This window comes from Scardinius erythrophthalmus (genome assembly GCF_964197995.2).
Source record: "Scardinius erythrophthalmus genome assembly, chromosome: 19".
Lineage (NCBI taxonomy): Eukaryota > Metazoa > Chordata > Actinopteri > Cypriniformes > Leuciscidae > Scardinius > Scardinius erythrophthalmus.
This window is the reverse complement of record NC_138239.1, coordinates 29,705,409-29,731,645: the sequence shown is the minus strand read 5'-3', so window position 1 is coordinate 29,731,645 and position 26,237 is coordinate 29,705,409. Positions and strand designations below refer to the sequence as shown.

At 43.8% G+C, this 26,237-nt stretch overlaps 1 protein-coding gene across 1 annotated transcript in view; it reads left to right on the top strand.

Moving 5' to 3' along the window:
- The window catches only part of LOC308679861 (kelch-like protein 29), a 263,473-nt gene that overhangs the window by 165,768 nt on the left and 71,468 nt on the right, over positions 1–26,237 (top strand). The window contains exon 9 of the mRNA XM_081347670.1: positions 415–613. Within this exon, the coding sequence (XP_081203796.1) occupies positions 415–613 (199 nt within the window). The remainder of the gene's footprint in view (positions 1–414; positions 614–26,237) is intronic.

Genomic DNA, 26,237 nt, shown 5'->3' with positions numbered 1-26,237 from the left:
TGTTGAAGGTAAATCATCTGAAAATCAAAAAAGAACATGTTTAACTTCCAGCTTTCAATATTTGAACTTGTTTTGATGTTTATGCTGTTAGCGGAGGTTGTTTGTCACACATTAATGTGTTTCAGTATCTGTTTTGTACCTCTTTGGTTATAATGGGCATCCTCACACAGCATCCCTCGGAAGACTTCGTTTTATTTTTCTAGCAGGTTGAGAGATTTTTTTCTTATTCAGAGAGATTTTTTTTTTCAGTCAATGAAAATAATAATGCAATAAGGCATGAGGCCATCCGTAACAGTGATTTGACCACAATTAAGGTTGTGTATAGCACAAAGCTGTCTTATATTATCTCTTTCTTTCTCGGTTCTCATTCGATTATTTCTCTCTGTCTTGTTTTTCTCTCTGTCGTGTACCCAGCATGTGTCTGAGCTGTTGGCGGTGGTGCGGCTTCCGTTCATTCATCCCAGCTACCTGCTGAACGTGGTGGACAACGAGGAGTTGATCAAATCTTCTGAGGCCTGCAGGGACCTGGTGAACGAAGCCAAGCGCTACCACATGCTGCCACACGCCCGCCAAGAGATGCAGACGCCCAGAACTCGCCCGCGACTGTCTGCCGGTACATTCTTCAGCATGGCTTATAGTTTCTTTTAAGATTAAAGGTCCCATGACATGCTACTTTTTGTATGCTTTAATATAGGCCTTAGTGGTCCCTAGTACTGTATCTGAAATCTCTTTCCAAAAATTCAGCCTCGGTGCAGAATTATAGCCACTACAAGCCAGTCCCAGAATGAGCTTCCTTCAGACAGGCCGTTTCGGTGTCTGTAGCCTTAAATGATAATGAGGAGGAGAAAGGCGGTGCAAGGTGTAGGGTGGGTGTGGCCTTGACCATCTTGCGCAACGGTACCGTGGCGTGCATGTTTACGTTGGATATATAGCAATGGCACGAAGACACGCAATCTTTCAAGCATTTCAGTTTGACCCAGAATCTGATCCGGATGGAGAAGCAACGGATGAAGAAGTTGCAACTCAGCGGCTCCAGCAGGACGCTTCCGAATGGTTAGTTTAAAATATTATGTCTGGATACGGTACTTTATTCGGATGGTTTACAGTTATTATCATGTAGCTAACGCTAACCTACTGTTGCCCTTTCATGAGAGATCTGTAACGTCTGTATTTATCTTATTACAATTACATCAAGCTCTGCGATCTTGAAATGCGGATATCGCGCGCGCCATTTAACCAACAGGAAAACGGTTATCCAAATAACAAAGAAGTGTACAACACTCGCGTTACAGTGTGTGTATTCACACACATAAACTGCATAGCTAATGTTACAGCCACATTCTTCGTGTAATAATCTAGGTAACCATAAACAGTAAAGCAACGCACTTATATCATTAGTTGACTTACTTGTCCGAGGTGTGTAGCTGAGCCAAAGAGAGACTTTAGTTTCAGACGTTCAGCAAGCCCAGCTCTGTATCGACCCTTCAGTGTTCATTTGTACATCCAATCATTGAGCAATTGTTATGCTTCGCTCGCTCTAAGCCATGATATCTCTCGTGGACAAACTAAAATCGCGTGCGCGCGTTCCTACTTCCTATCGCATTTTCTCATGGGCGGAAAATATTCTCTGGGCGGGCAAAGCAGAGACAGGGGAGGTAACATTTCCTCCTTATGACGTCATAAGGAGGAGATTCAAGATCAGCGCGTATGAGCCTCCATTTTCTCAAAGGCAGAGAAAGATAGCAAAAGCTCGATTTACACCGATTGAAATTTCTAGAAACTTGGGGACCATATACAGGCTAGGGGAACTCATATTAATGTTAAAAAACCTCAGAAAGTGAAAATTTCATGTCATGGGACCTTTAACGTGTAACACATTAGCGCTGTTCTGAGCTGCCTTGTCGTCTACAGCCTATATAGTCTTCTAAGGTATCATGACTGAAATGGAACCTCTTAAGCGGCCAAGTTGGAATGCTCTACATAGATAGCAACTCCATATAAGTGGAGGAGCTAAAAATGTAATGCTCTAACAAGCATAAAAATATACAGCCTACACAAAAATGTTTTACATTTCTTAAGGCAAGACACTACGGACCCAATTGTCCGAATCCACTTCTGCTAGTTTATCGACGGGAAAAATGGTCGACGTACCCGGCGCATGGTCTTAAATGGTTGTCCGTATTCTCTTAACCCCCTGGGGTCGGCGGTATCGCCGGCGATACCAGCTCGCTTTTTTTTTATCAGTGTAAAAGAGACTCAAAAATACTCTGTTGACTTTGATTTTCCATAGGAGTTTCATACATCAATCGATCCTGTTAAGTGTGTATTTTTTTTTTGTGTATACTCACAATAAAAACAAAGTGCTGTGCTTTTTGCCAAATAAAGAAAAATAAACACGAAGCGAGTTCTGCCTTCTCTCTGTCAGTTAAGTCCATTCTTAAACGCGTCCTAAAATGAACCATAACTCAGCGAATACTCAAACAGTCACACAGGCACACAGGCATGAAGCTTGAATTCTCTTCTTTTAAATGAAGTAATTTTTATAAAAAACAAATATTCTCAGTTTATGTAATATGAATGAAAAGAGAGAGATGTCAGTCGTTCTCATCTCAGCTCATTATATTTTAATTTGACTCCGCCCACGGAGAGCGCGCTATTCAAACGCAAATGTGAGGCGACCCTGCAATCCTGTGAAACGCCCACATCAGCTGGATAACACACACTGCGAGTTTACTTTCAGACTCATGTACTTTACGACGCTGTGAGGAATAATACTATCTTGATAATAATCCTGGAAAATTTACCTCAGAAGTGCTGGAAGTTTCATTTCGAGGAGCAAAGGGATCCGGCTGAGGAATAGGTCAGTTCTATATATGCTTTGTTCTAATCGCAAGTGTCTGTACACGCTGAATGAATGAACGCACAGATGCGTGTTGTTATGTAGCTACAGCTGGCAAAAAGACTGTTTAAATATGAATCGCGTTTCTGTGCGTGAATGAATAAATGCACAGATGCGCGCTGTTGTGTAGCTACAACAGCTGGCACAAATACTGTTTCAAAATGAATCACGTTTCTGTGTGTGAATGAATGAACAGCTTTTAGCAGACTCTATTGTTATACTAAGATGAGTAAAAATCAACTACAAAAATCGGATAGATTATAAAGTTTTTAAACAAAAACTTAAAAGGTCAATATTGTCACGGTACGATTGATGAGGATGTAGGCGCAAGTGCAAAGTAAAAGAGAGTTTATTATAAACAGGTAAACACACAACACAGGAAGGAGGAATGATGTAATGTCCAGATAGCAACAATGATGATCAAAGGATAACGGTAGTAGAGAGTGCTGGATGATTGGTAGTGGCGTTGGTGGAAGATGATCAATGGTGAAAACCAGGAACAGACCGGAACATCCACACGGAGACGACACGGTAATCCAAATGAATATAGTTAATACAGAAAACTACAACACCATTAACACAGAAACTGAAACTCAGACAATGAACCAGCAACTGACATAACACAAGACAGAGTATATATACACACATGACCTAAATGAGTGGCAGCTGGAACAATGGAAGCAAGGAACAGGTGTAATCAGAGTTAATGAGTCCAGGTGAACACAATCAACACAGAACCAAACACAGAAAACACAGAACACAGTATATACTGTGACAGTACCCCCCCTCTAAGGAGTGGCTTCCAGACACTCCCAAAGAAAGTTCAGGTGGGTGGAGGAACGGAGGTGGATCTGGGGGAGGGTAGGCGGGCCAGGTCCGTGAAGGGCAGGCAAAGCGGGCAGGGCAGGAAGCCAGGGCGGGACCGGCAGTGCAGGAGGCCAAGGCGGATCCGCAGGCAGAACCTGAGACCAGGGTGGAACAGGGGAAACAGGAAGGACAGACCAGGGTGGGGCAGGGGAAATGGACAATTCGGGAGGCCAGGGCGGACCACAGAGCTCAAGAGGCCAGGGCGCAGACTTTCCCACGGGCGGCCAGGGCGGAGACTTTCCCTCGGGCGGCCAGGGCGGAGACTTTCCCTCGGGCGGCCAGGGCGGAGACTTTCCCTCGGGCGGCCAGGGCGGAGACTTTCCCTCGGGCGGCCAGGGCACAGGAATAGACACCGGCTCAGGAACTGGAACAGACACCGGCTCAGGAACTGGCACCACCGGCTCAGGAACTGGAACAGACACCACCGGCTCAGGAACTGGAACAGACACCACCGGCTCGGGCACTGGAACTGGCACCACCGGCTCGGGCACTGGAACCGGCACCACCGGCTCGGGCACTGGAACTGGCACCACCGGCTCGGGCACTGGAACAGACACCACCGGCTCGGGCACTGGAACAGACACCGGCTCAGGAACCGGAACCACTGGAACAGACACCACCGGCTCAGGAACAGACACCACCGGCTCAGGAACTGGAACAGACACCGGCTCAGGAACTGGAACCACTGGCTCAGGAACTGGAACCACTGGCTCAGGAACTGGAACCACTGGCTCAGGAACTGGAACCACTGGCTCAGGAACTGGAACCACTGGCTCAGGAACTGGAACCACTGGCTCAGGAACTGGCTCAGGAACTGGAACAGACACCACCGACTCAGGAACAGACACCACCAGCTCAGGAACTGGAACAGACACCACCGGCTCAGGAACAGGAACAGACACCAGCGACTCAGGAACTGGAACAGACACCAGCGACTCAGGAACTGGAACAGACACCAGCGACTCAGGAACTGGAACAGACACCAGCGGCTCAGAAACAGGAACTGGCACCACCGGCTCAGGCACTGGAACTGGCACCACCGGCTCAGGCACTGGAACTGGCACCACCGGCTCAGGCACTGGAACTGGCACCACCGGCTCGGTGGCGGCCATCTTGTCCAAAGACACAGGCTCGGCAAACATAACGTGAACAGTCTCTGTGGCGGCCAGCTTGTCCGAGGACACAGGCTCGGCAGGAAGTTCAGGGAGCTCGGGATCGGCCATCTTGGGCCAGGCAGAGAGTTCAGAGAGCTCGGGATCGGCCATCTTGGACCGCACACTAGGCAATTCACTGGGCAGCACACTAGGCAGTTCACTGAGCAGCACACTAGACAGTTCACTGGGCAAGACAGAGAGACTTTGAGAGTCGTGCACGACCATTTTGGCAAGGGAAGAGAGTCTATGGGGCTTGGAAGCGACCATGTCAGCTGACCCACAGGATACTGGAAACTCAGGAGTAACCATCTCGGCCTTCACAGGAAACTCAGGGAACTCGGAAACAGGCCTTATGGTCAGGACAGGAAATTCAGGAGACTTGGGTTCAGCTAACTTGGTCGAGATCAGAGGCTCAGGGGACTCAAATTCAAACCTTTCTGCCATGATAGGAAGTGCAGGAGACTCAGGTTCGGACCTCTCAGGCGTGACAGGAAATGCAGGAGACTCAGGTTCGAACCTCTCAGGCGTGACAGGAAGTGCAGGAGACTCAGATTCATGGGTTTGAGAGACCTCTTGTGAAACAAAAGAGCAGAAAGCAGACCACACACACCACAGAGCCATAGCCAACACAGGCAGCACAGAAGTCAAAGGACATACCTCAGGCACTGTAGAGACCACAGAACTGGAAACAAACGGACTTAGGATCCCAACCGCCCGTACCGACATCATCTGGGTATCCACCAGACTAGACATTAACCTCTGGGTCCTAGTATGCACTGGAGAGGTGGATGAGGCGGTCATCTTGTGAAATGGCTCGGGTGTGACAGCCATCTTGTGAAGTGGCTCGGGTGTAGCAGCCATCCTGTGAAGTGGCTCGGGTGTGACAGCCATCTTGTGAAGTGGCTCGGGTGTAGCAGCCATCCTGTGAAGTGGCTCGGGTGTGACAGCCCTCTTGTGAAGTGGCTCGGGTGTGACAGTCATCTTGTGAAGTGGCTTGGGTGTTGCAGCGGTGGTCCTCTTGAGAACAGACTCATGTGTAGCCATCTTGAGGATAGGTACAGGTAAGACAACGGCCCTCTGGGGAACGGATGCAGGTATGGCGACAGCCCTCTGGGAAACAGATGCAGGTATGGCCACTGCTGCCTCAAACACCGGTGCAGGCATGATGACGGCCCTCTTGAGAACTGCCACCGGTTTGGCTGTGGCCATCTTTAAAACAGGAGTTGACGTGATAGGCCTTGTGGAGAAGGGTGTTCTTCTAATTGCCAGTCTAGAACCTCGCCCGGGTCTAGCTGGTGTGATCGGTTCTAGACTGGCCCTCCTAGGACTAGGAGTAGGACTGGCAGCCATCTTAAGAACAGGTGCAGCAGTGGTAGCCATCTTGTGAACCGGCTTGGATCTCCTTTCCACCTCTCTCTCTCGTGGTCGACGCTCGGGAAAGAGCGAAATGATCATGTCCATCGCACTTGCTACATCCATGAGTGGCTGGTTCATTCTGTCACGGTACGATTGATGAGGATGTAGGCGCAAGTGCAAAGTAAAAGAGAGTTTATTATAAACAGGTAAACACACAACACAGGAAGGAGGAATGATGTAATGTCCAGATAGCAACAATGATGATCAAAGGATAACGGTAGTAGAGAGTGCTGGATGATTGGTAGTGGCGTTGGTGGAAGATGATCAATGGTGAAAACCAGGAACAGACCAGAACATCCACACGGAGACGACACGGTAATCCAAATGAATATAGTTAATACAGAAAACTACAACACCATTAACACAGAAACTGAAACTCAGACAATGAACCAGCAACTGACATAACACAAGACAGAGTATATATACACACATGACCTAAATGAGTGGCAGCTGGAACAATGGAAGCAAGGAACAGGTGTAATCAGAGTTAATGAGTCCAGGTGAACACAATCAACACAGAACCAAACACAGAAAACACAGAACACAGTATATACTGTGACAAATATAAGCCTTCTCTTTAAATAATTTTTTATTGTGTTTTATTAGTGACACATTTGGGTAGAGAATATATTCCAAAACTTTCTGAAAATACAGCATGAGAATTAACTGCACAATTAATTGGATATTATACAATTTGCAAGCACAATTTGTGCAAAAAACAACAACAACTGTGTTTCCAACTGTGAACCAATTTTATTTATATATATATATATATATATATATATATATATTAGGGGTGTAAGAAAAAATCGATACACATGAGTATCGCAATATTTTATTTTGCAATACTGTATCGATTTTCAAAAACACAATATCGATTTTCTTTTTTTTTATGTCCAAAAATATTCATGGTAAGACGGTGGTTCACGTTTATGTTGTTTAAAGGGGTGGTTTACTGCCTTTTTTCTTTACTTGATTGTGTTTATGGGCTGCAAAATAACATGTCTTAGTGTTTCGTTTGTTAAAAAACGCCTTATTTTTCCAAAATTTCACCTTTATTGTAAGCCGCTTCCTCCTCTGTCATTTAAACGACCGGTTGACTTCCTGAGTCTATGAAATCACTCCCTCAGAAACAGGCAATGGGCTCAGATTGGTTAGTTCGGCCGGTGTGTTGTAATTGGCTAAACTGCGTCCAGAATCTTCACGCCCATTACCTTTACCGGCGACAGTCACATGTACTTCGGTCAAATGTAAATAATGGTGTCAATATTGCCGTATCAGTATGAGAATCAGACCCAGAGAGCGGTGATGAAGAGAGTCAAGCAGAACCTCCGCAAACACGGCTCTTACTAAACATTTCTGAATGGTAATTTTTTTTATTTTATTATTATTCTCTCAAAGAATTTCCATACGCTGTTACTTGAAAATGCTACTGCTGTTTGTTAGCTTTTGAGATACGGTTTCCCCCTGATTAAACATTTAAAACTGAATACATGACTGAGTAATACCGTTTTTTAAAGATATTGTTTTATTGATAGAATGAACAACCGTTTAACTATTCACAAAACTTAGTTTACTCAGTTTGTCGTTTTCTTTAGGTGTACATGTGATAACAGCAGCTGAAGTTTGCTGTTGCGATAATTTTTTGAAGTTTGTACACGTTTGTCTTATACACACAAAATAGCATCGAACTAACTAGCTACTATATAACCTATATAACAGCTTTGGCATTGGTTTGCGTTCTTGATCAAATAAAAAAATTACGTCATAAAGTATACATGGAAAATACGTTTACAAAATTTGTACATATTACAAATTCGGGTCCAAAATGTTTGTCATATACTAAGTGGCTAAAGCCAGCGCTAGCATTTGTTTACATCCTTGATAAAACTAAAACATTACGTCTTAAATTATACAGGCAAATACATTTAAAATGATTAAATCTTACTTGCAGGTTGTGGCCCAACAACTGTTGCTTCTGGTTTTAAAGCTGGAACTGCTTCATGTTGTAGTAATAGTTTCTTGTTGAATCCGGCATTGAACTCGTGTAGATTCTGGAAGCTGTCTTCCGTAAAATGCGCAGCACAGAGAGCTAAACTATGATTGTAATTGTCAGGAACATAATCAAACATAAATTTTAACCATTGTTGACGAACTACAGCGTCTGTAGGAAGCCTGAACACAGAAGACCTGACAGCTGGGTGAAAATAACACACTTTGACGGCTACAGCTCTCCACTATAACTCCTCCTCTTCGACAGCAGAACATGTTCCGGAGGGAGGGTTGATGTAAATGTATGGATTAGTTACGTATAAAACCCGGGAAGTATCTCGTTGTAGTCCCATTTGAGTCGTTTTTGTAGGCATTAAACTTCCTGATTTTTAAAAGACGATATCTCCGCTTACGTTGAACTTTTAGCGCAGCAACTTTGCAGATACTGTTCATGCACCAACAGCAACATTACACAGTATTTAAAATGAAAAAAGTGAAATAGCAATCAACCACCCCTTTAAAAGGCTCGCCGAACGGTGCGTGTCCACTGGCACGGAGCGAGCGGAGCAAGCGTTTTCAATTCATTCCTATGGAAGTCGAGCTTCACGCTCAGCAGTGCATTTTGGGATTGACAGCGGACCGGAGAAAGCGTTGAGAGCGACTGAGAGCGTCAAAAGGTTGGGCAGTTCTCGACTTTATGCAAATATCAAGCGAAAAACGCGGTCGGCAGTTTATGATGGATTTAGTGCGTAAATCATTTTGTTTACAAATTAGACGCTTTGCAGTTGTTTATATGTCAAAGATTTTATTTTGGATGTGTTTATTGTTATTATATTGGCTGGGTTTATAAAATTGAAAGGATCTTTGCTTGGTGCATTTGGAAACAAAGCTTGTCTATTTCTAAATGTAATCGCGTGCATGATGATTATACTGTCCGTGTGTTGAAAAAAAACAAACACACTCGTAACAGACACACCCCAAAGCGGAGACGTTACAGCGTTGCCAGCGGCACCGAGCGTAGTTTTGCCGCTGTAGTGGACGCGCACCGTGAAGCTGCGTTCAAACCAAACGCGAATAGAGCGTCTGGCGCGAGTGATTTCAATGTTAAGTTAATGCAAAGACGCGTTTACGCGCGTCTGGAGGTCCTGTTGCGCGAATGAGGCGTTTAGCGCGGCAGACGCTAATTCGCCTCATTCGCGCGTCCATTTCTTTTAAAATCTTTTATCACATAAAAACTTGATTTCAATAGGCCTATATGACACATTCATTTTGTTCACTTTCATTCATTTTCGTCCAGTTCACGTTGTTGTTTTGTATTGTGACAGGGGCTATGTATTTTCTTTTATTATGGCCTACTTGAGAAATATAAAAATTTGCTCACTAAGAACCTGTGAAGCACAATACCAAACTGGCAGTCTGATTTTCTGTGAACTGAATTGTTTACCTAAAGTAAACTTCTTTGACTTTTATGCACATCATGTCTTTTTTTAAATATTATTTTTTCTAAAATTATAGTCCTACTTTAAAAAAATCCCAATATATCGCCTTATGCACAGTATCGAAATATATTGCAATATATTGAATCGTGACCCATGTATCGTGATACGTATCGTATCGCCAGATTCTGGCCAATACACAGCCCTAATATATATATAGTCCTTGCATTCTTTCCTGTGGCTCAGTGACACACCTGAATGAAGACCTGAATTCAGGTGTGAACCACTAAATATGCATGATGGTGTTGGATCGTTTACGCCCCATCCGCATATTGCCTTTCCAATCTAAAAGTGTTTCACAAAATTTAAATCAATGTATCGTCTTATGTGAATGATTAGGCAGGATGATTTTCACATCATTTTGAAGAAAAGGCGACGACATCCATTAGTCAAAAGTCTTATTGACACATATTTAGTATGTGTTTTGTGGCCTTATTTCGGAAACTTTCATTTTTAGTTTTTTCAATAACCATGCATAAACATTATTCTCTCAAAAATGAAAACATGTACATACATGTTGCTCACATATTATGGTAGCCCTGTTTGTGCTAAATAGAGTGTTATTACACCTTTGCCATTAATATGTTTATAAGCAACTGAAAAAAAGCACAAATGTCAGGGCATGTCAGAACATCTCAAGGACCCCAAAAACACCTCAGACCCCAGAGGGTTAATGAGTAATGGGTGTGTTTTGGGCGTAACGTGCAATAAACCAATCAGATTGTCATCTCCTAGTTGCGCTTGCGCCAATTGCTATTTACATGGCAGAATTTGCAAGCGGAAAGACTGAACGCTTCTCCAGAGAGGAAATTAATTTGCTCGTGTGCAAGGTTAAAGCAAGCAGACCATCTACGGGACAAGCCAGATTCCACCATATCTTTATGTACACAATATTAATATTTTACATTGTAATCCTTTTATTTTTAATATATGGCAAGTTTGTGTGATGCTGCGCATCCCTGTGTGTGTAATAAGCAAAGTGTGCGCACGTTGTGGATCCACCTACAGGCTCATATTACTAACACGCTCTTTAAATAACAAAAATAAATAAATATTGCGCCATTGACTTTAGACCAGGTTTTGTTGGTCAATAGCACAGTCTATTATAGTTGCCTCAAAATAGCAACCCGCAAACAATGCACCTGAACACACCTCGTTTTCAGACTAGCACACCCATGGGCGCACAAATGGGCGCAAATGCATATTTAAACAACGTGGCACAGGATGTTAAAATGATAACTGTGTCGGGCTGAAACTAGCATAAAACACTTGATTTACAATAACAACAACATATTTCACCAGGTGATTATTCACAGTACATTAAGCCAGTTATTTTGTATTACAAGTTTTCTGAAATATTTAAATATGCCATGATATGAGTCATTATCTAATGAAATATGCACTAATTTGCATACATTTCAGAACAGAAATCTGAACTTGAAATTCAACTCAAAATTCTTGTTTTATTTTGTTGACATATAAGAGTTAAAGGTTTTTAAAGAGGGGATTTTGGATATCTCTTTTTATCACTCCATAAATCAGAAAATACTGTCAACAGACAGAACAAATGCCATGTTTTAGGAATACAATATTATATTAATCAGGTGAATGCTATACTGTATGAGCAAACCACTCTGTTTAAACCTTCTTAGTATAGATAGAAGTAAAACTGTTAAGTTTTTTGTATGTAAGTGATGAAGTAGAGATTTCTGACTCTCCCATCCTTTAAAGATATGTATTATAATTTAAATGTACATGCTTAAATAGATGAAGTGTAACAAAATAAACAATTAAATGTGTATTGTGAATGTTTTCTTTCCACTAGTCGGAAAGAAGGCATGTCATGGAAGCAAAATAGCACAAAATCTCAAAAAGCCTGAAGTGTCTTTGCCTTAAATAATTTGTTATTAGATTAAATTAGTTTTGCACTTTTCCTTATTTACATAAAATAAGGGACATTTATATCCAGCTTGTCATGGTGAATTCTGGGATTGCCTTACCCATGAAGGTGAGACACTACTGGCAAAAACAAAAAAAAATCATGCATCTGTCAATTTTGAGGTTTTTTTTTTTTTAGCTTTTCATAGTTTTTTTTTTTTTTGGAAAGAAAGTGGAAAGAAAATATCCAATATTAAGTGCATCTTTTATAGCACACTCTATTTGCCTCTTTAGATTTCAATTACAGTACATATCTTTAAAGGCTGTTTTCTCAAAAGGAGAAATCTGTACTTTAGGAGCACGTACATGCACCACATTTTACAGTTTTATTCCTTTGTATATTCTGAAGGTTTAAATGCTGCTGCAAGATTGTTAACAGGAACAAGGAAAAGCGAACATATTTCACCAGTATTGTGCTCTCTCCCGTGGCTTCCAGTTAAACATCATATTGAGTTCAAAACACTTTTGTTTGCTTATAAGGTTTTGCATGGGCTGGCTCCTCCATACATTTCTAATCTCCTTTTAACCCACCATAATGCTTTTAGACAACTTGGGTCAACCAGTAGTCTACAGCTGACGGTTCCAAGGACACGTTTAAAATTGAAAGGAGATTGTGCCTTTTCAGTGGCCGCTCCGCAGCTTTGGAACAATCTGCCATCTTACATAAAGACTGCACCAACATGCACTGATTTTACATCTTTGCTTAAAGGGCACCTATTATGCAAAATTCACTTTTACATGGTGTTTGAACATAAATGTGTGTTGGCAGTGTGTGAGCAAAACCACCCTAGAATGATAAAAATCCACCCTGTAGTTTTTTTTACTATCTCAATAAATCATAAGCACTGTCTCAGAACACCCTGTTCTAGATTTCCCTCACTATGACGTAGAAATGAGCTAAGCCACACCGACGTGATTTGATTGACATCTGGTTTTGGCATAGACCCCGCCCTCGGTGATCTGCATCCTCCATTGTTTCAATGACAGCCGGTAATGTCTCCTAAGAAGTGTAGGTGTTCTGTTGTGGGATGTAAGAATGGACATACTAGTCTTCACTGACATCAGAGCCACCGAAAACGCAGCGGATGGATTTTATTTATGAAGAAAAGGCGCCACTTAAACTTCCTAAATACAAGATTCATTTTCTGACTGACTGTTTAGTGAATGAGGGTCAAAGTTAATCCTCAAGTGTGGATCGTTGCCTACAGTTCGCGATCCAACGTCACCTCCAGAAGAAGTAAGTGTATTTTATGATTTATGAGCAAATAGTCATTTCAATCGATGTCAGCCAGTTAAACAACAAATGCCTCTAAAGCTATTTATTGTCGTCGTCATAGGATGTCTCAACAAACAACGTCAGACAGTTTTATGTCACGTAGGCATTTTTTTTGCAGCATTTACAAATGTAAATAAATTAAGGTCTGCTCTATCTCCATAGACAGTAGGCTATATAAACGTCTATCTCCCTCCCCTTAAGAAAAAAATAAATAAATCGTTTGTACTTGAATTAAAAATTGCGCGAACGTTATCACAGTTCGTGTGTGTGTGTGTGTGTGTGTGTGTGTGTGTGTGTGTGTTGCACATCCATAATGGCAAAGGGGACGCGATTAAAACTTTGTAAGTACATAAATGTATCAAATAACCATTCCGAGACGTTTAGTCCATTCTCATTCGTGTTTATTCTGTGCCGGAGTCTCTTCATCATCTGGGTCCAGCAGCAGGGCGGGGATATGCAGCTCATTTACATTTAAAGTGGTAGACGCCAAAACAGCTCTTTTTAAAACAGGCCCCAAAAATGACATTTTCAAATGGTTATAATAAATTAACTGTGGGGTATTTTGTGCTGAAACTTCACAAATGCATTCTGGGGACACCCAAGACCAATATTACATCTTCTAAAAAGGGGCATAATAGGTGCCCTTTAAAACCCACTTATTTACTGTTGCTTATGGTCATAAGTGGACCTAGTGGTATAAATTGTAGTGTATTGTTTATTTGTGTTTTATGTTTACTCATTAGGATACCTGTTTACACTTTGTACAGCACTTTGGCCAACAGCTGTTGTTTTTAAATGTGCTCTATAAATAAATATGACTGACTGACTGACTGATTGAAGTATAATTTGCCTCGTAACACTTTACCCATTAAGGTTTCATTAGTTAACATAAGTTAACTACATTAGTTAACATGAACTAAGAATGAACAATACTTCTACCGCATTTAACAATCATGTTTAAATTTTAGTTTCACTTTCAACATTTACTGATACATTATTAAATTCAAAAGTTGTATTTGTTAAAATTAGAAATGCACTGTGAACTAACATGAACAAACAATGAACAGCTGTATTTTATTAACTAATGTTAACAAAGATTAATAAATACTGGAACAAATGTATTGCTCATTGTTAGTTAATACATTAAATAATGTTAACAAATGGGACCTTATTAAATGGGACCTTATAAAGTGTTACCATTTGCCTGATTTCACACAACATTTTATTCCTAAAAAATGGTGAAAATTATTTTTTCTGGCTGTTGATAAAAAAGGGATATCCAAAATCCCATCTGAAAAAATCTCTAAAAAAGAAACCTTTTAACCTGGCTTTATCAAATGTTCTGATTTCTGTTCTAGAAATGTATGCACATTAGTGCATATCTAATTAGATAATGCATAATTTGCATATTTAAACATTTCAGAAAACTTGTAATAAATTTTTTTTTGTGCAATTCTTAAAGGAGTAGTTCACCTTTAAATAAAAAATTCTTGATAATTTACTCACCCCCATGTCAGTCTCAATGCAGCTTCAAAGGCTATACATGATCCCAGTCAAGAAATAAGGGTCTTATCTAGCATAAAAAATTAAATTAAAAAAACATACTTTTTAACCACAAATGCCGTCTTTTACTATTCCTGAGATGTGCCACGCATTACGTCATCACGTTGGAAAGGTCATGCGTAGTCGGAAGTACCGACCCAATGTTTACAAGTTTGGAGTAGGAGGACCGTTTTCTTTCAAACATTCGCTTGGTATCTCACTATGGGAAACGCCTCTGGGTGTGACAGATCCTGGAAGCACCAATCACACCACGTCTGTCAGTTGACAGACCAATTACGACAGTGATGTGGTAGTCCCGCCTCCCTAATATATAAAACTGCCGGTGGTCCCTACTTCATTCTCGATCTCTTCCCCGTGAAGATCAAATTGGAAGCCATCCTTCAGCAGGACCTGTCTTCAAAATAGTTGTTTAACTGTTCTGAGACGAGCCATCAAGGTACATTACCGAATGCAGCTGTTTTGTTAGCAGGTCTTTTTTCACTGTAACAGTGATTTTATTTGATTTATTTGAAGAGAATTAACGTGTTACGGTGAATTCTCTTAGATATTCCTTTTTTCTAAGTTGCACGTTGTGGTGAGCTTGGATACTATTTTTACTATGGCAACTACTAGTTCTGCAAGCGGCGGACCGAAAGCAGAAACTTCACATCTGTGTGCATGCGGTTCAATGATATCAGGCAAGGATCCTCATCCTTTGTGCATCGCATGGCTGTGGGTGAGACACGCTTAGGCAGCCCTCGCGAACCCTGAGTGCTGTCCTCAGTGTTCTCTCTTCCCATCAAGGGTGCTAGAGAGAAGAGTGCTGGTCGCGGCCACTAACAAGGGAGATCCCTGCTTTTCTCTGCCACCCGCGGAGGAGACTAAACAGCCCCCTGCATCATACAGCTAAGGTGAATTTATGGATGAAGTCTCCCACCAACTACCTCCCCTCTTTGGATCCTTTACGGATGTTAGAGAGGAGGACGATGATGATGACAAGGCCATTGCTCGTCTGTTGGAGGAGGAGACGACGCAATCCTCCCGCCGAATCCCTCCCGGCCAGGCATTGCATTAAGTGAAGGTTCTCCCTTCCCAGCTCAGGCGGAGATTGACCTACTGGAAATGTGCCAGAGGGCTGCGGCAAAACTCTCCATAGACTGGCCGTCACAGCAGACGAGCCAGGGGATGGAGAGAGATCTCTATGACGGCAAGAGACTGCCGTCACTTGCCCCACCAGTTAAACAGCTCATTCCAGCGGTCCCCGCATGTGTTTCTGGGATAAGCCTTTTTCACACAGGGTTCCTGTAAAAGGATTTTATAGGCTGGATGTCGATAACATGGAAGAGTTAGGGATGTCAAATCCCCCTCCTGCTGAGATGTCAGTTGCACATCATCTCCACCCTAACCACAGGGCAGCCTTTTCCTCGGCTTCAGCTTCACTGCCAGGACGTACTGAGTGCCTAGCAGCCTCAATTTTTTATAAGATTTAGAAGATTTATCATTCTTCTGCACTGGCAGTGAGGGCTCTTAATGCCACCTCTCTCCTCCTCACTGCTTATCAAGCGGAGCTTATGAAAGAAATCGGGAGGCAAATGGATGCTGGGACTCCAAACCCAGCTCAACCTCAAGAATCTCAACCTGACTTCCAGAGGTGCGGTCCAGAGCTGTGGCCACAGCATGGGTCTGGCAGTGGTCAGCGAGTGAGATCTCTGGCTAGGACTGTCAGGGCTATCAGACAGAGGAAAAAAGTAGACTTCTTGGATGCTCCAGTTGAGCCCAATGCCCTTTTCGAGGCATCAGTCACTGCTGTGTGACAACGGTGTAATCTGAAGAAGCAGGAGGGTGAGGCTTTCCAAACTTGCCTCCCTTGCAGATCTGCTGCTAGGGTTTCTCAACCACCATGGTCCAGGTTTGAAGCCCCCCAGAGGAGTGGTCGGTCAGCCTTCAGAGGCCCTAGACCTTCTCAGCCTCAGCAGGCTGAGCCACAGTCTAGGCCAGCTCAGCCGAGGGGAAAACCTTCCTTCGCAGCGGCTGCAGGCAGACACCGACCAGCAAACCCTCAGGGAGGGTAGAAACGGTGAGCAATCTAATGTTTCATTATGATCAGGACAAAGGGATGAGTATCAGCACTCACAGAGTATCTGTTGTTATCCTCCCTCAAAGAGAGTGGTCATTTCCTCCCACTCCGTCACATTCGGGATTTACGGAACCTCAACAAACACCTCAGATCAAAATGTTGACCTTAAAGACGTTATCTCAAATTATTCGTCCTAAGGACTGGCTTACGTCATATGCATCTGAAGGATGCATATTTTCACATCTACCCAGCACACAGAAAATTTCTCAGGTTTGCCTATCGGGACACAGCCCACGAGTTTTTGGCAGTTCCATTCGGTTTGTCTTTAGCTCCAAGGGTTTTCAGCAAATGTGTGGAAGCAGCGCTCACAACGCTGAGAATAATGGGTCTAAGTGTGTCAGCATATTTGGACGATCTGCTGCTGTGCGCGCCAGACAACACAATGGCGGTGGCATACATAAATAACCAGGGAGGCACACATTCCCATCTGCTTCACAGTCTGGCATGGAAACTAATTGTGTGGGGCGTGAAGCATTTTCATTCACTACGGGCAACCCATGTCCCGGGAATAATGAATGTGGGGGTGGATCTCCTGTCCAGAGGAAATCATCTGTATGGAGAATGGACTCTCCACCCTCAGATAGTGAGCCAGTTGTGGGAGAGGTTCGGCCAAGCTGCCGTAGATCTCTTCGCCTCGCACGAAAACACTCAGTGCCCTCTATTCTTCTCTCTGGTGAGAGACGGTGCGCCTATGGGTGTGGATGCTCTGGCACACCCGTGGCCAAGCGCACTACTGTACGCGTTTTCACCACTGAATCTGATCGTTCCAATTTTAAGAAGGGTTAGAGAGTATGATCACTCAGTCATAATGTTTGCCCCGAACTGGCCAGGGAAGTTGTGGTTGACGGAGATAATTCAACTCCTTTGCGACCAGCCTTGGCCTCTCCCGTTGCGCAGGGACCTTCTCTCACAAGCACGCGAGGGAAATTTTTCACCCAGCCTCAGGCAAAGTGGCTATTTGGGCCTGGCCTGTGAGAGGTTAAACTTGAGTGTGAAGGGTTTGTCTCCGAGGGTGATGGAAACAATTCAGAATGCACGAGCAGCTTCAACGCGCTCTGCATATGATCGGAAATGGAGTGTGTTTGAGTGATGGTGCGGACACAGACACATCATGCCTTTTCTCTGTTCTGTCGCAGATGTGTTATGTTTTCTGTATGAACTTTTGGATAAGGGCAGAGCCTTTTCAACTGTTAAGGTTTATCTTGCCACAATTTCTGTGTGTCATGTGGGGATTGACAGAAACACTATAGGTCAACACTCGCTTGTATGCAGGTTTATGAGAGGTGCACAGCGTTTGAACAAGGTTTCAAAACCATTGATTCCGCCTTGGGATCTGTCTGTGGTCCTTGTGATCTCAGCCCCCTTTTGAGCCTATAGAGAGTGTTGAATTAAAGCTCCTTTCGATAAAGGCTGCTTTATTATTGGCTCTTTCGACCGCAAAGCAGGTTAGTGAACTTCACGTGTTATCGGTTCATAACTCCTGTATGCAGTTCGCTATGGATTACTCGAGAGTAACTCTCAAAACGAATCCAGTGTTTGTGCCTAAAGTTAGCGAGTCAGCTCTCGCCTATAAACAGGTGGATTTACTGGCTTTCCATCCGGCTTCATTGCTTGTGCCCTGTCCATGCTTTGCGTCACTATGTGGGCAGAACGAAAGTACTAAGGAAGAGTAATCAGTTATTTGTTTCATGGGCTGATTCTCATAAAGGAAAACCTATTCCGCGTCAGCGCCTGTCCCACTGGGTGGTGGAAGCTATTATATGTAAGGGATAATGTATAGCGAGGCGGTTGTTATAGCGAATAACAACCCCGACAGGCTGAACTGGACCCCGACGTGAAGCGGAGGGGTCTTGAATCAGCCTGAAGGGGTTGTTATTCGCTATAACAACCGCCTCGCTATACATCATCCCACTTATTACATGGCTACCTACAAAATAAATAAATAATTTGACACAAAATATTGATTTAAAAAGGAGCTTATTGATTTAAAAACGATTGTATTGCTTCCGCTAAAGAAAATAGTCCATTCCGCGTCCATAGCAACGCGCTGTTTTTCATGGCAACAGTGTGTTATAGTTCTCAGCGATCTGTTATCAAGAAATAACAGACCGCATTCTACATTGGAATTCAACCAAGCCATGTAATAATACATAATTATACAAAGTGTAATACATAATAATACATTAGGTTATAATGGCATGGGTCTCTGTCCTCTGGAAGGGCTGAGGGCTCATTCTACCAGAGGTTTGGCTACCTCATGGGCACTGTTTAAGGGACATATGTGCAGCAGCAAGTTGGGCTTCGCCACACACATTTGTCCGATTTTATAGACTGGATGTCCCTGAGCCATCACTGGCTCATTCCGTCCTAAGTGTGTAAAAAACAAAACAAAAAAAACAACAACACTCGTTTGTGGTGTGTTTATATTACATACATCACTGAGTTGGTTGACATGCCTGCTTCAGACAGCATATCTGCAATACGGGAGTTGTCTATATCCCATAGTGAGAGACTGAGCGAATTTTTGAAAGAGAACTTTAGGTTACTTACGTAACCCCGGTTCTCTGATAACATGAGTGAGGTATCTCACCACATTTCCCTCCTTGCAGTGCATGGAGAAGAGAGATGCAGAGAATAAAGTAGGGATCACCGGCAGTGTTATATAATAGGGAGTCGGGACTCCCGCATCACTGTCGTGATTGGTCTGTCATCACAGTCGTGGTGTGATTGGTGCTTCCAGGATCTTCCAGGACGCGTTTCCCTTAGTGAGATACCTCACTCATGTTATCAGAGAACCGGGGTTATGTAAGTAACCTAAAGTTCAAAGTTATTGTATGTTGAATGACACACATTTATATGTATTTGTGTCAATTTATTGTTAAAAATTGTCCTTACGTGTGCATATCCTGGATGCTTAATGATGTCATGCGTGACCTTTCCAATGTGATGACATAATGCATGGCGCATCTTGAAGATGGTACAAGACGGGCATTTGTGGTTAAAAAGTATATAATTAATTTTTTTTATTTTATTTTTATAGAAAATGATCGATCGTTTCGCTAGATAAGACTCTTATTTCTCGACTGGGATCGTGTCGAGCCTTTGAAGCTGCATTGAGACTGACATTTGGACCTTCAAACCGTTGGTTGCCATTGAAGTCCATTATATGGTGAAAAATCCTGGAATGTTTTCCTCAAAAACCTTAATTTCTTTTCGACTGAAGAAAGAAAGACATGGACATCTTGAATGACATGGGGGTGAGTAAATTATCAGGAAATATTTATTTGAAAGTGAACTTATCCTTTAATATAATCATTCAACTGGGGAAGTATGGTGATCTATATATTTTTTTACCCTATTCACCTGGGGTGTATTGCCTGAAGGCTACATGCAGTACTCAGTACTGTTTTTGCCAAAATGAGATTTCAGTCAGGACCACTTCGCCAAGTATGGATAAATAGATTTATTGCGATAATATAGCATACAGTTAGTGTTGGCGGTATGGATCTGTTCTGGGCAAAACTCCCACGCCTGTCCATGCAGCTATGCCTGGACAGAGCGGGAGAGCAGCCAGGCAAACCCCCCATGGGGTACAGAACAGAACCAGTATATGCATGATTACAATTCTCAATTACATGAGTTGAAATGAGCAATTACATGTGAAATAAAATACATAATAGAAAATTTGCCAAAATTACACTGTAAAGAAAACAAGTGATCAGAAAGATGAAGGTTTGGTTAGGAGGAGTTGGGGTTGGAGGAGGGAGTTTAGATGCGAGCAGCAAGCTATGTGGGAAATGCTGAAGGAGTGTGAGATTTATGTGTGCCGCTGAGATAGATGTCGACACTGGATTGGACCACGTCACGAACAGCTGGCTAACAGCTGATGCGGGCTTGGCTGACGTGGCCTGCCTGAACTAACACGATGCTTGATATCTTTAGAGAAGAGAAAATGCTAAGTCAGCTCACTAGGTTTTTATTACTCTTTTTATTAAATGAGCTTTATTATATAGAAACAATAAGACGCTCACAGCCCTAATGGCAATTGATAATAGCTATATAATGACATTTATTACAAATAATAATTGAAATAATAATTCAGATAAATTAAATTCTTTATTTTAATGTGCCAATTTGCTTGGCCATGCATCCCACAGGCTAAGCTTATTAGGTATTTATCTGGCAGAAAAAAATAAACGTTTAATATAAACCTGGCTCATCCAATCATATTTTAGAGCTAAACCTGTCAACTTTATTTTAAAGCAATATAAAGCAATATAATAAACCTATAAACCTATTTAGTCATGTATAAAGGTTGTTCTCTTACGAGAGGTCTCTCGTACTGCGTAAGAGTATCTTATGCTAGGGGAAAATCCTTTTTCCACGAGATATTGAAGCCAAAAATTATCCTTAATTTTGCAATAATCTAAAGCGCGTTGCGGCAGCATACAGACATAGGCAAGACGGCTCGCGCGCCTATTGGCTGGTCTGCTGGCAACTGCGTGAGCCTATCGAGCGAGGCCTAGCATGACGTCAGACCCAATGGGCACGCTTCGCGCCCTCTGCGTCACGTCCCGCCGAAAGAGGCGTGGCTTAGGCCTATAAATACAGCTCGCAGGCGACACATATCTGATTTTTTCATCCTTCAGCGAAGCATTCACATCGCTGGATCCTGAGAGAAGCCGCGCCGTCTGATCAAGCTTCTCAGTGGGACGAGTCGTGAAGTCGCTGGCCGCGCCGCCTTCATCGCCTTCCTGCTGCGCTTTCCGGCGCCTATATCCTTTGATTCTCTGTTGTGTGTGTGTGTGTTCGCCGCTGCGACACACACTCTCTAAAAGAGCTTGCGTCTTTTTCAAGATGCCTTCCTGCGGCTCGTGCAGAGCCACACTCAGCGACGGGGACCGCCATGTTATCTGCGTTTCCTGCCTGGGTGAGGAACATGCAGCTCTCGCGCTCGCTGAGGGCGGCTGCCCTCATTGCGAGCCTTTGCCCATGGCTACTCTGAGGACTCGCCTGGCATTTTTCTCTGAGGCTGCACCCCCACCCGCCGTAGTACCGCGCCGTAAAAAACGCCGTGCTCAGTGGGCCCCGGAACCTTCTCCCAGCCGCCAAAGCTCGCTGGTTCGCCCGCCTGCTTCACCGGCTTTGTCAGCTTCTCTTGCTGACGGACAGCGGCCGCAGTCCGCCGCTTCCGTCGACGACGCTGACGAGGAAGCCCTGCTGAGAGAAGAGGAATCCTGCTCTATTCTGGGGTATCTCGAGTGGTCTACGCCTGAGCAGCCTGCTCACAACCGGCTGGATGGCTATTTTCTGACCGGGGAACGCGCTTCGGCTGCGTCCAAGCCAGCGCCTTTTCTTCCTGAGTTACATGAAGAAGTCGCTAAGTCTTGGACCGCCCCCTATTCGGCCAAAACGCGCTCTTCTGTCTCTCTGGCATTCTCCGCTGTTGACGGTGCCAAGGACAGAGGATACCATTCCCTGCCGCTGGTCGAAGAGGCGATAGCTACCCACTTATGCCCGCCCTCCGCTGGACGGCGCGCTAAGATGGCGCTACCCTCGAAAGCCTGCCGCACGACGTCAACCCTGCTCCGCTGCGCTTTCTCCGCCGCCGGGCAGGCCGCGTCAGCGCTGCACACCATGGCCACATTGCAGATTTTCCAGGCCGATCTCCTCCGAAAGCTGGACGAGAAAGGACCAGATGCAATCTGCGTGCCGGACTTGAGGAGTGATACGGACCTCGCTCTCCGCGCTACTAAGTCCACTGCACAGGCCATAGGACGGAGCATGGCCTCTCTCACCGTGACTGAGAGACATCTGTGGCTGACGCTGTCTGAGATGTCCGTTCCTCGACGCTCCGCTTTCTCCCGCTGGTCTCTTTGGATCTTCCGTCAAGGACTTTGCAGAAAGATTCGCTGAGGTACAGAAAGCGTCTCAGGCCATGAAGCACTTCCTACCGAAGCGCTCCAGTTCTGCAGCAGGCCGTGTGAAACCGTCTGTTCAGAGCTCACAGCCTCAGCCTCCGCCCACCGCCGCCGCTTCACAACGCCGACAGGCCCGAGGCCGCACTCTCGCTCATCCAGCCGCCGCCCCACCCCGCGTGGCCCGAAGTCGTCCCGAAGTCGTCCTAGCACTCTTAGGGAAACAACGGTGTTCAAGTCCCGCCGCGGCCAGAAATGTGACTGGTCCAGTGTATTTAGCAGCCAACAAGCCGGTTCCACTGCCCGCTTGCCTGCACACAAATGCCGTTTTCACGACTACCCAGATAAATCTCATAAAGAGCGTATTTTCTGGTGTCCCGGCCACGGCCGATGGTGTTATGTGTGTAAACGAAATGCCCACTGCCCAGTGCCCATTCCTACACACAAGCACAGCCCTTCATACAGGGCTCGCGCACACAAAATCGACTCAGATCGATTGCGCATTAAACGTAGTAAACGTGCCCACTACCCAGTGCCCACAAACACTACGTCCCGCATGTCTCAGCATTCGCTCCGCTCAGGCGAGCGATGCTCTCAGTGTTGTAAATGTGCCCGCTTTCAAGCGCCCGCATCCACTCTTAGACATGACAGTTCCTACGGGACTCGCCCAGCCCTCCTCCTCTCGGTTAGCCACCATAGAGGAGTCGAGCGCGGGCAATCTGCCCGCTGTTATCAGCGCGCCCCCCGCCTCAATGCCCGTTGGGTGTCAGAGCGCACTCCACGAGAGGCATGGCTTCATCGTGGGCCTGGTCAAGTGGGATTGCCTTGCAAGATATTTGTATGGCGGCAGGCTGGGCCTCCCCGTCTACATTTATAAGGTTTTACAACCTAGAGGTTCCCACCCTGCAGGCCAGGCTGCTGTCGGTCTAAATGACCAGTGTTGTCTGTACTGATACTATCGGTCTAGAATACTGTGTCTGCTGAGCATAGCTCGCTAATCGACAAAAAAAAAAAAAAAATGCTTGGGCAAAGTATATAAGTCCCGCGTTTTGCCATCAGTTCAGGCCGCGACCCGCCCTGTCTGTATGTTGTACTCTGCGTCCACGAGGCGCTGGTTTAAAAAAAAACCATTTAAATATGTCATTTTGATGATCAAAGGTGAGTTTTAAGGAATAAAATTATTGACTGCAGGGGGACTTTAACAAATTTAACTATAAGATCATGTCCTGACTTGTAAACTGAGGTTAGTATTTGGTCTTTGTGTGCTGTGCAGTGATACACAGTACCTCCTGAGCTGTTTTGCATGTTACAGTATATAGTGAATTTTTAGCATGTCTGGAATGCTGTGTTGACCAACCAGCCCTGTTTTATAATAATGCAATGCACAGATATAGAAGCAGCATGCTGGATAGAAATCCGTCCTGATATTGTATGACAAAGCCTCCACGCATCTGGAATAGAGCCACAGCGCTGTCACAGAGCTGCCAAAGCAAGCATCAACAGCGGCCGTCAGCGCACCTGCGCCTCTTATTACAGAGTGTTAGCCAGTGGGTAAATTTTACCTGTGTTTACTTAAGACAAAATGTGCTGAGATTATCACACCGAACGACCTAGTTCATCACAGACCAGGCTTTAACATTCTTCATTCATTATACTCGTTCAGTTACGGAAATCTGATTTGATCCGCCTTTTGTTGTTGCATTTCAATAAGGCTGTTCTTTTTGAAAGAGCCAGTGTTTACACTTTTAAATAGAGTCTTACTTATTTTGTAAGAGTCTTAGTATTATTTTGGATTACTGTGGCCTATGCATCTAGCCTGTTTGGACTTTTTTATGGTGCAGTGAGTTTTTGCAGATTTTTCAACATGGAAAAATGTAATTACTTCATCTTTAGAGAACTTAATGTTCTAAGTGTATAGAGTTTGTACATGCAATCAGCTTTTTAGCAGTAGTTACGTCCCAAGTCCCATCCAAGTGTAAAGAACCAGGTTTTCTTTTTTGTTTGGTAATGACATGAGATAAAAGATTGGATATAGTCAGGTAGTTTTTAAATGCTACAATTATATTTGTGAAACAGTGTGATAGTTGCACATTTGAAACCCTTATTCACAGCACTGGCACTTTCCATTATTAGTGCATGTTCACTAATAATGACTAATAATAACTAGTAAACAAGTTTTTTGTCAGTTGCATTATTTTGTGTGGTAGGCTTGCTGCGATAGTCAATGTTACCAGTTTTATCAGTGTTCAGCCGCAACACCGGTTACATCACTCGCCCACCGCGGCACCGCCCCCCACCACCATTTTTATTTTTTATTGTATTAAAAACCATTTAGTTCAGTTAGAGAACAGACACTACAATTAAAAACTAAACCTGTCTGCTCAATGCAGAGTGAGCTGATTGGGAGTCCCAGCACAGATCAGCAGCAGGAGTCAGATTTAATTTATCAGTCACTAGCTAACTGACAAGACGATGGTGGAAGATTTGATTTCAAAGCGAAATGTAAAAGCGCCTATTTGGCAATATTTTGGATTGAAACCCAATGCTAATAGGGAACCTGCAAAGGATTAGATGTGTAGTCTAATTGTTGTGTTATTCATTAAGAATAATAATGAACCCACTGCATCCCGAATTGCCACGAATGCCCTTGCGTGTGCATTTTACTTCCGCTTTTGTATTAGCGATTTAAAAGAGAGGTGCAAAAGAGGGAAAACATCACCCCCCTCCCCCAATCGAGTCAATTCTGATTTCATGTAGACTTTAAAGGTGACATATCATGCCCCTTTTCACAATATATAATATAAATCTATGGTATCCCCAGAATGTGCCAGTGAAATTTCAGCTCAAAATACCCCCCGGATCATTTATTATAGCTTGTCAAAGTTGCCCCTTTTTGCGTGTGAGCGAAAACACGCCGTTTTTGTGTGTGTCCCTTTAAATGTAAATGAGCTGCTGCTCCCCGCCCCCATTCAGAAGAGGGCCGATCCTTTACACGAGCTTTACACGAGCGATACTCCGGCAATAACAAAACACGCAAATTTCAGTCAAATTTCTGAAATAACAGTAGTGGAGTGCAGCCTTATAGAGACTCAGGAAGAGGTTGCAACTTTTAGGCGCACCTGGACATTTCTGAATGGTTAGTGGATACATTTATGTAGTTGTAGTGGAGTTGATCGATTTGATGGTGCCGTCATGTTTAACTTTTACACAAGTTGACAGTTCCCTGATGTCTTTATAACACAGCTGTGACATTTTTTGGTCAAATAGTGTTCTGTGCTTGTCTGTGCAGCCAATGACAGAACAGTTTGCATGCTTTGCTCAAACTTTTGCGTTAGAACTGGTTACACTGTTGTCGCTTGCGAAAACCAAATGGCGGCGCCGTGGGTGGAAACTTGCAGATTATGGGCCGGTAATATTATAATAAGATCCCCTTCCTACGTCAGAAGGGGAGCGAAATCTGATCAGCTTATTTTTTTACATGCTTTCAGAGAAAAGCTTATCAAAACAAAGTTACTGGGTTGTCACTTTTCACATTTTCTGGGTTGGTAGATGCACCGAGCACCCAATTATAGCACTTAAACACGTAAAAAGTCAGATTTTTA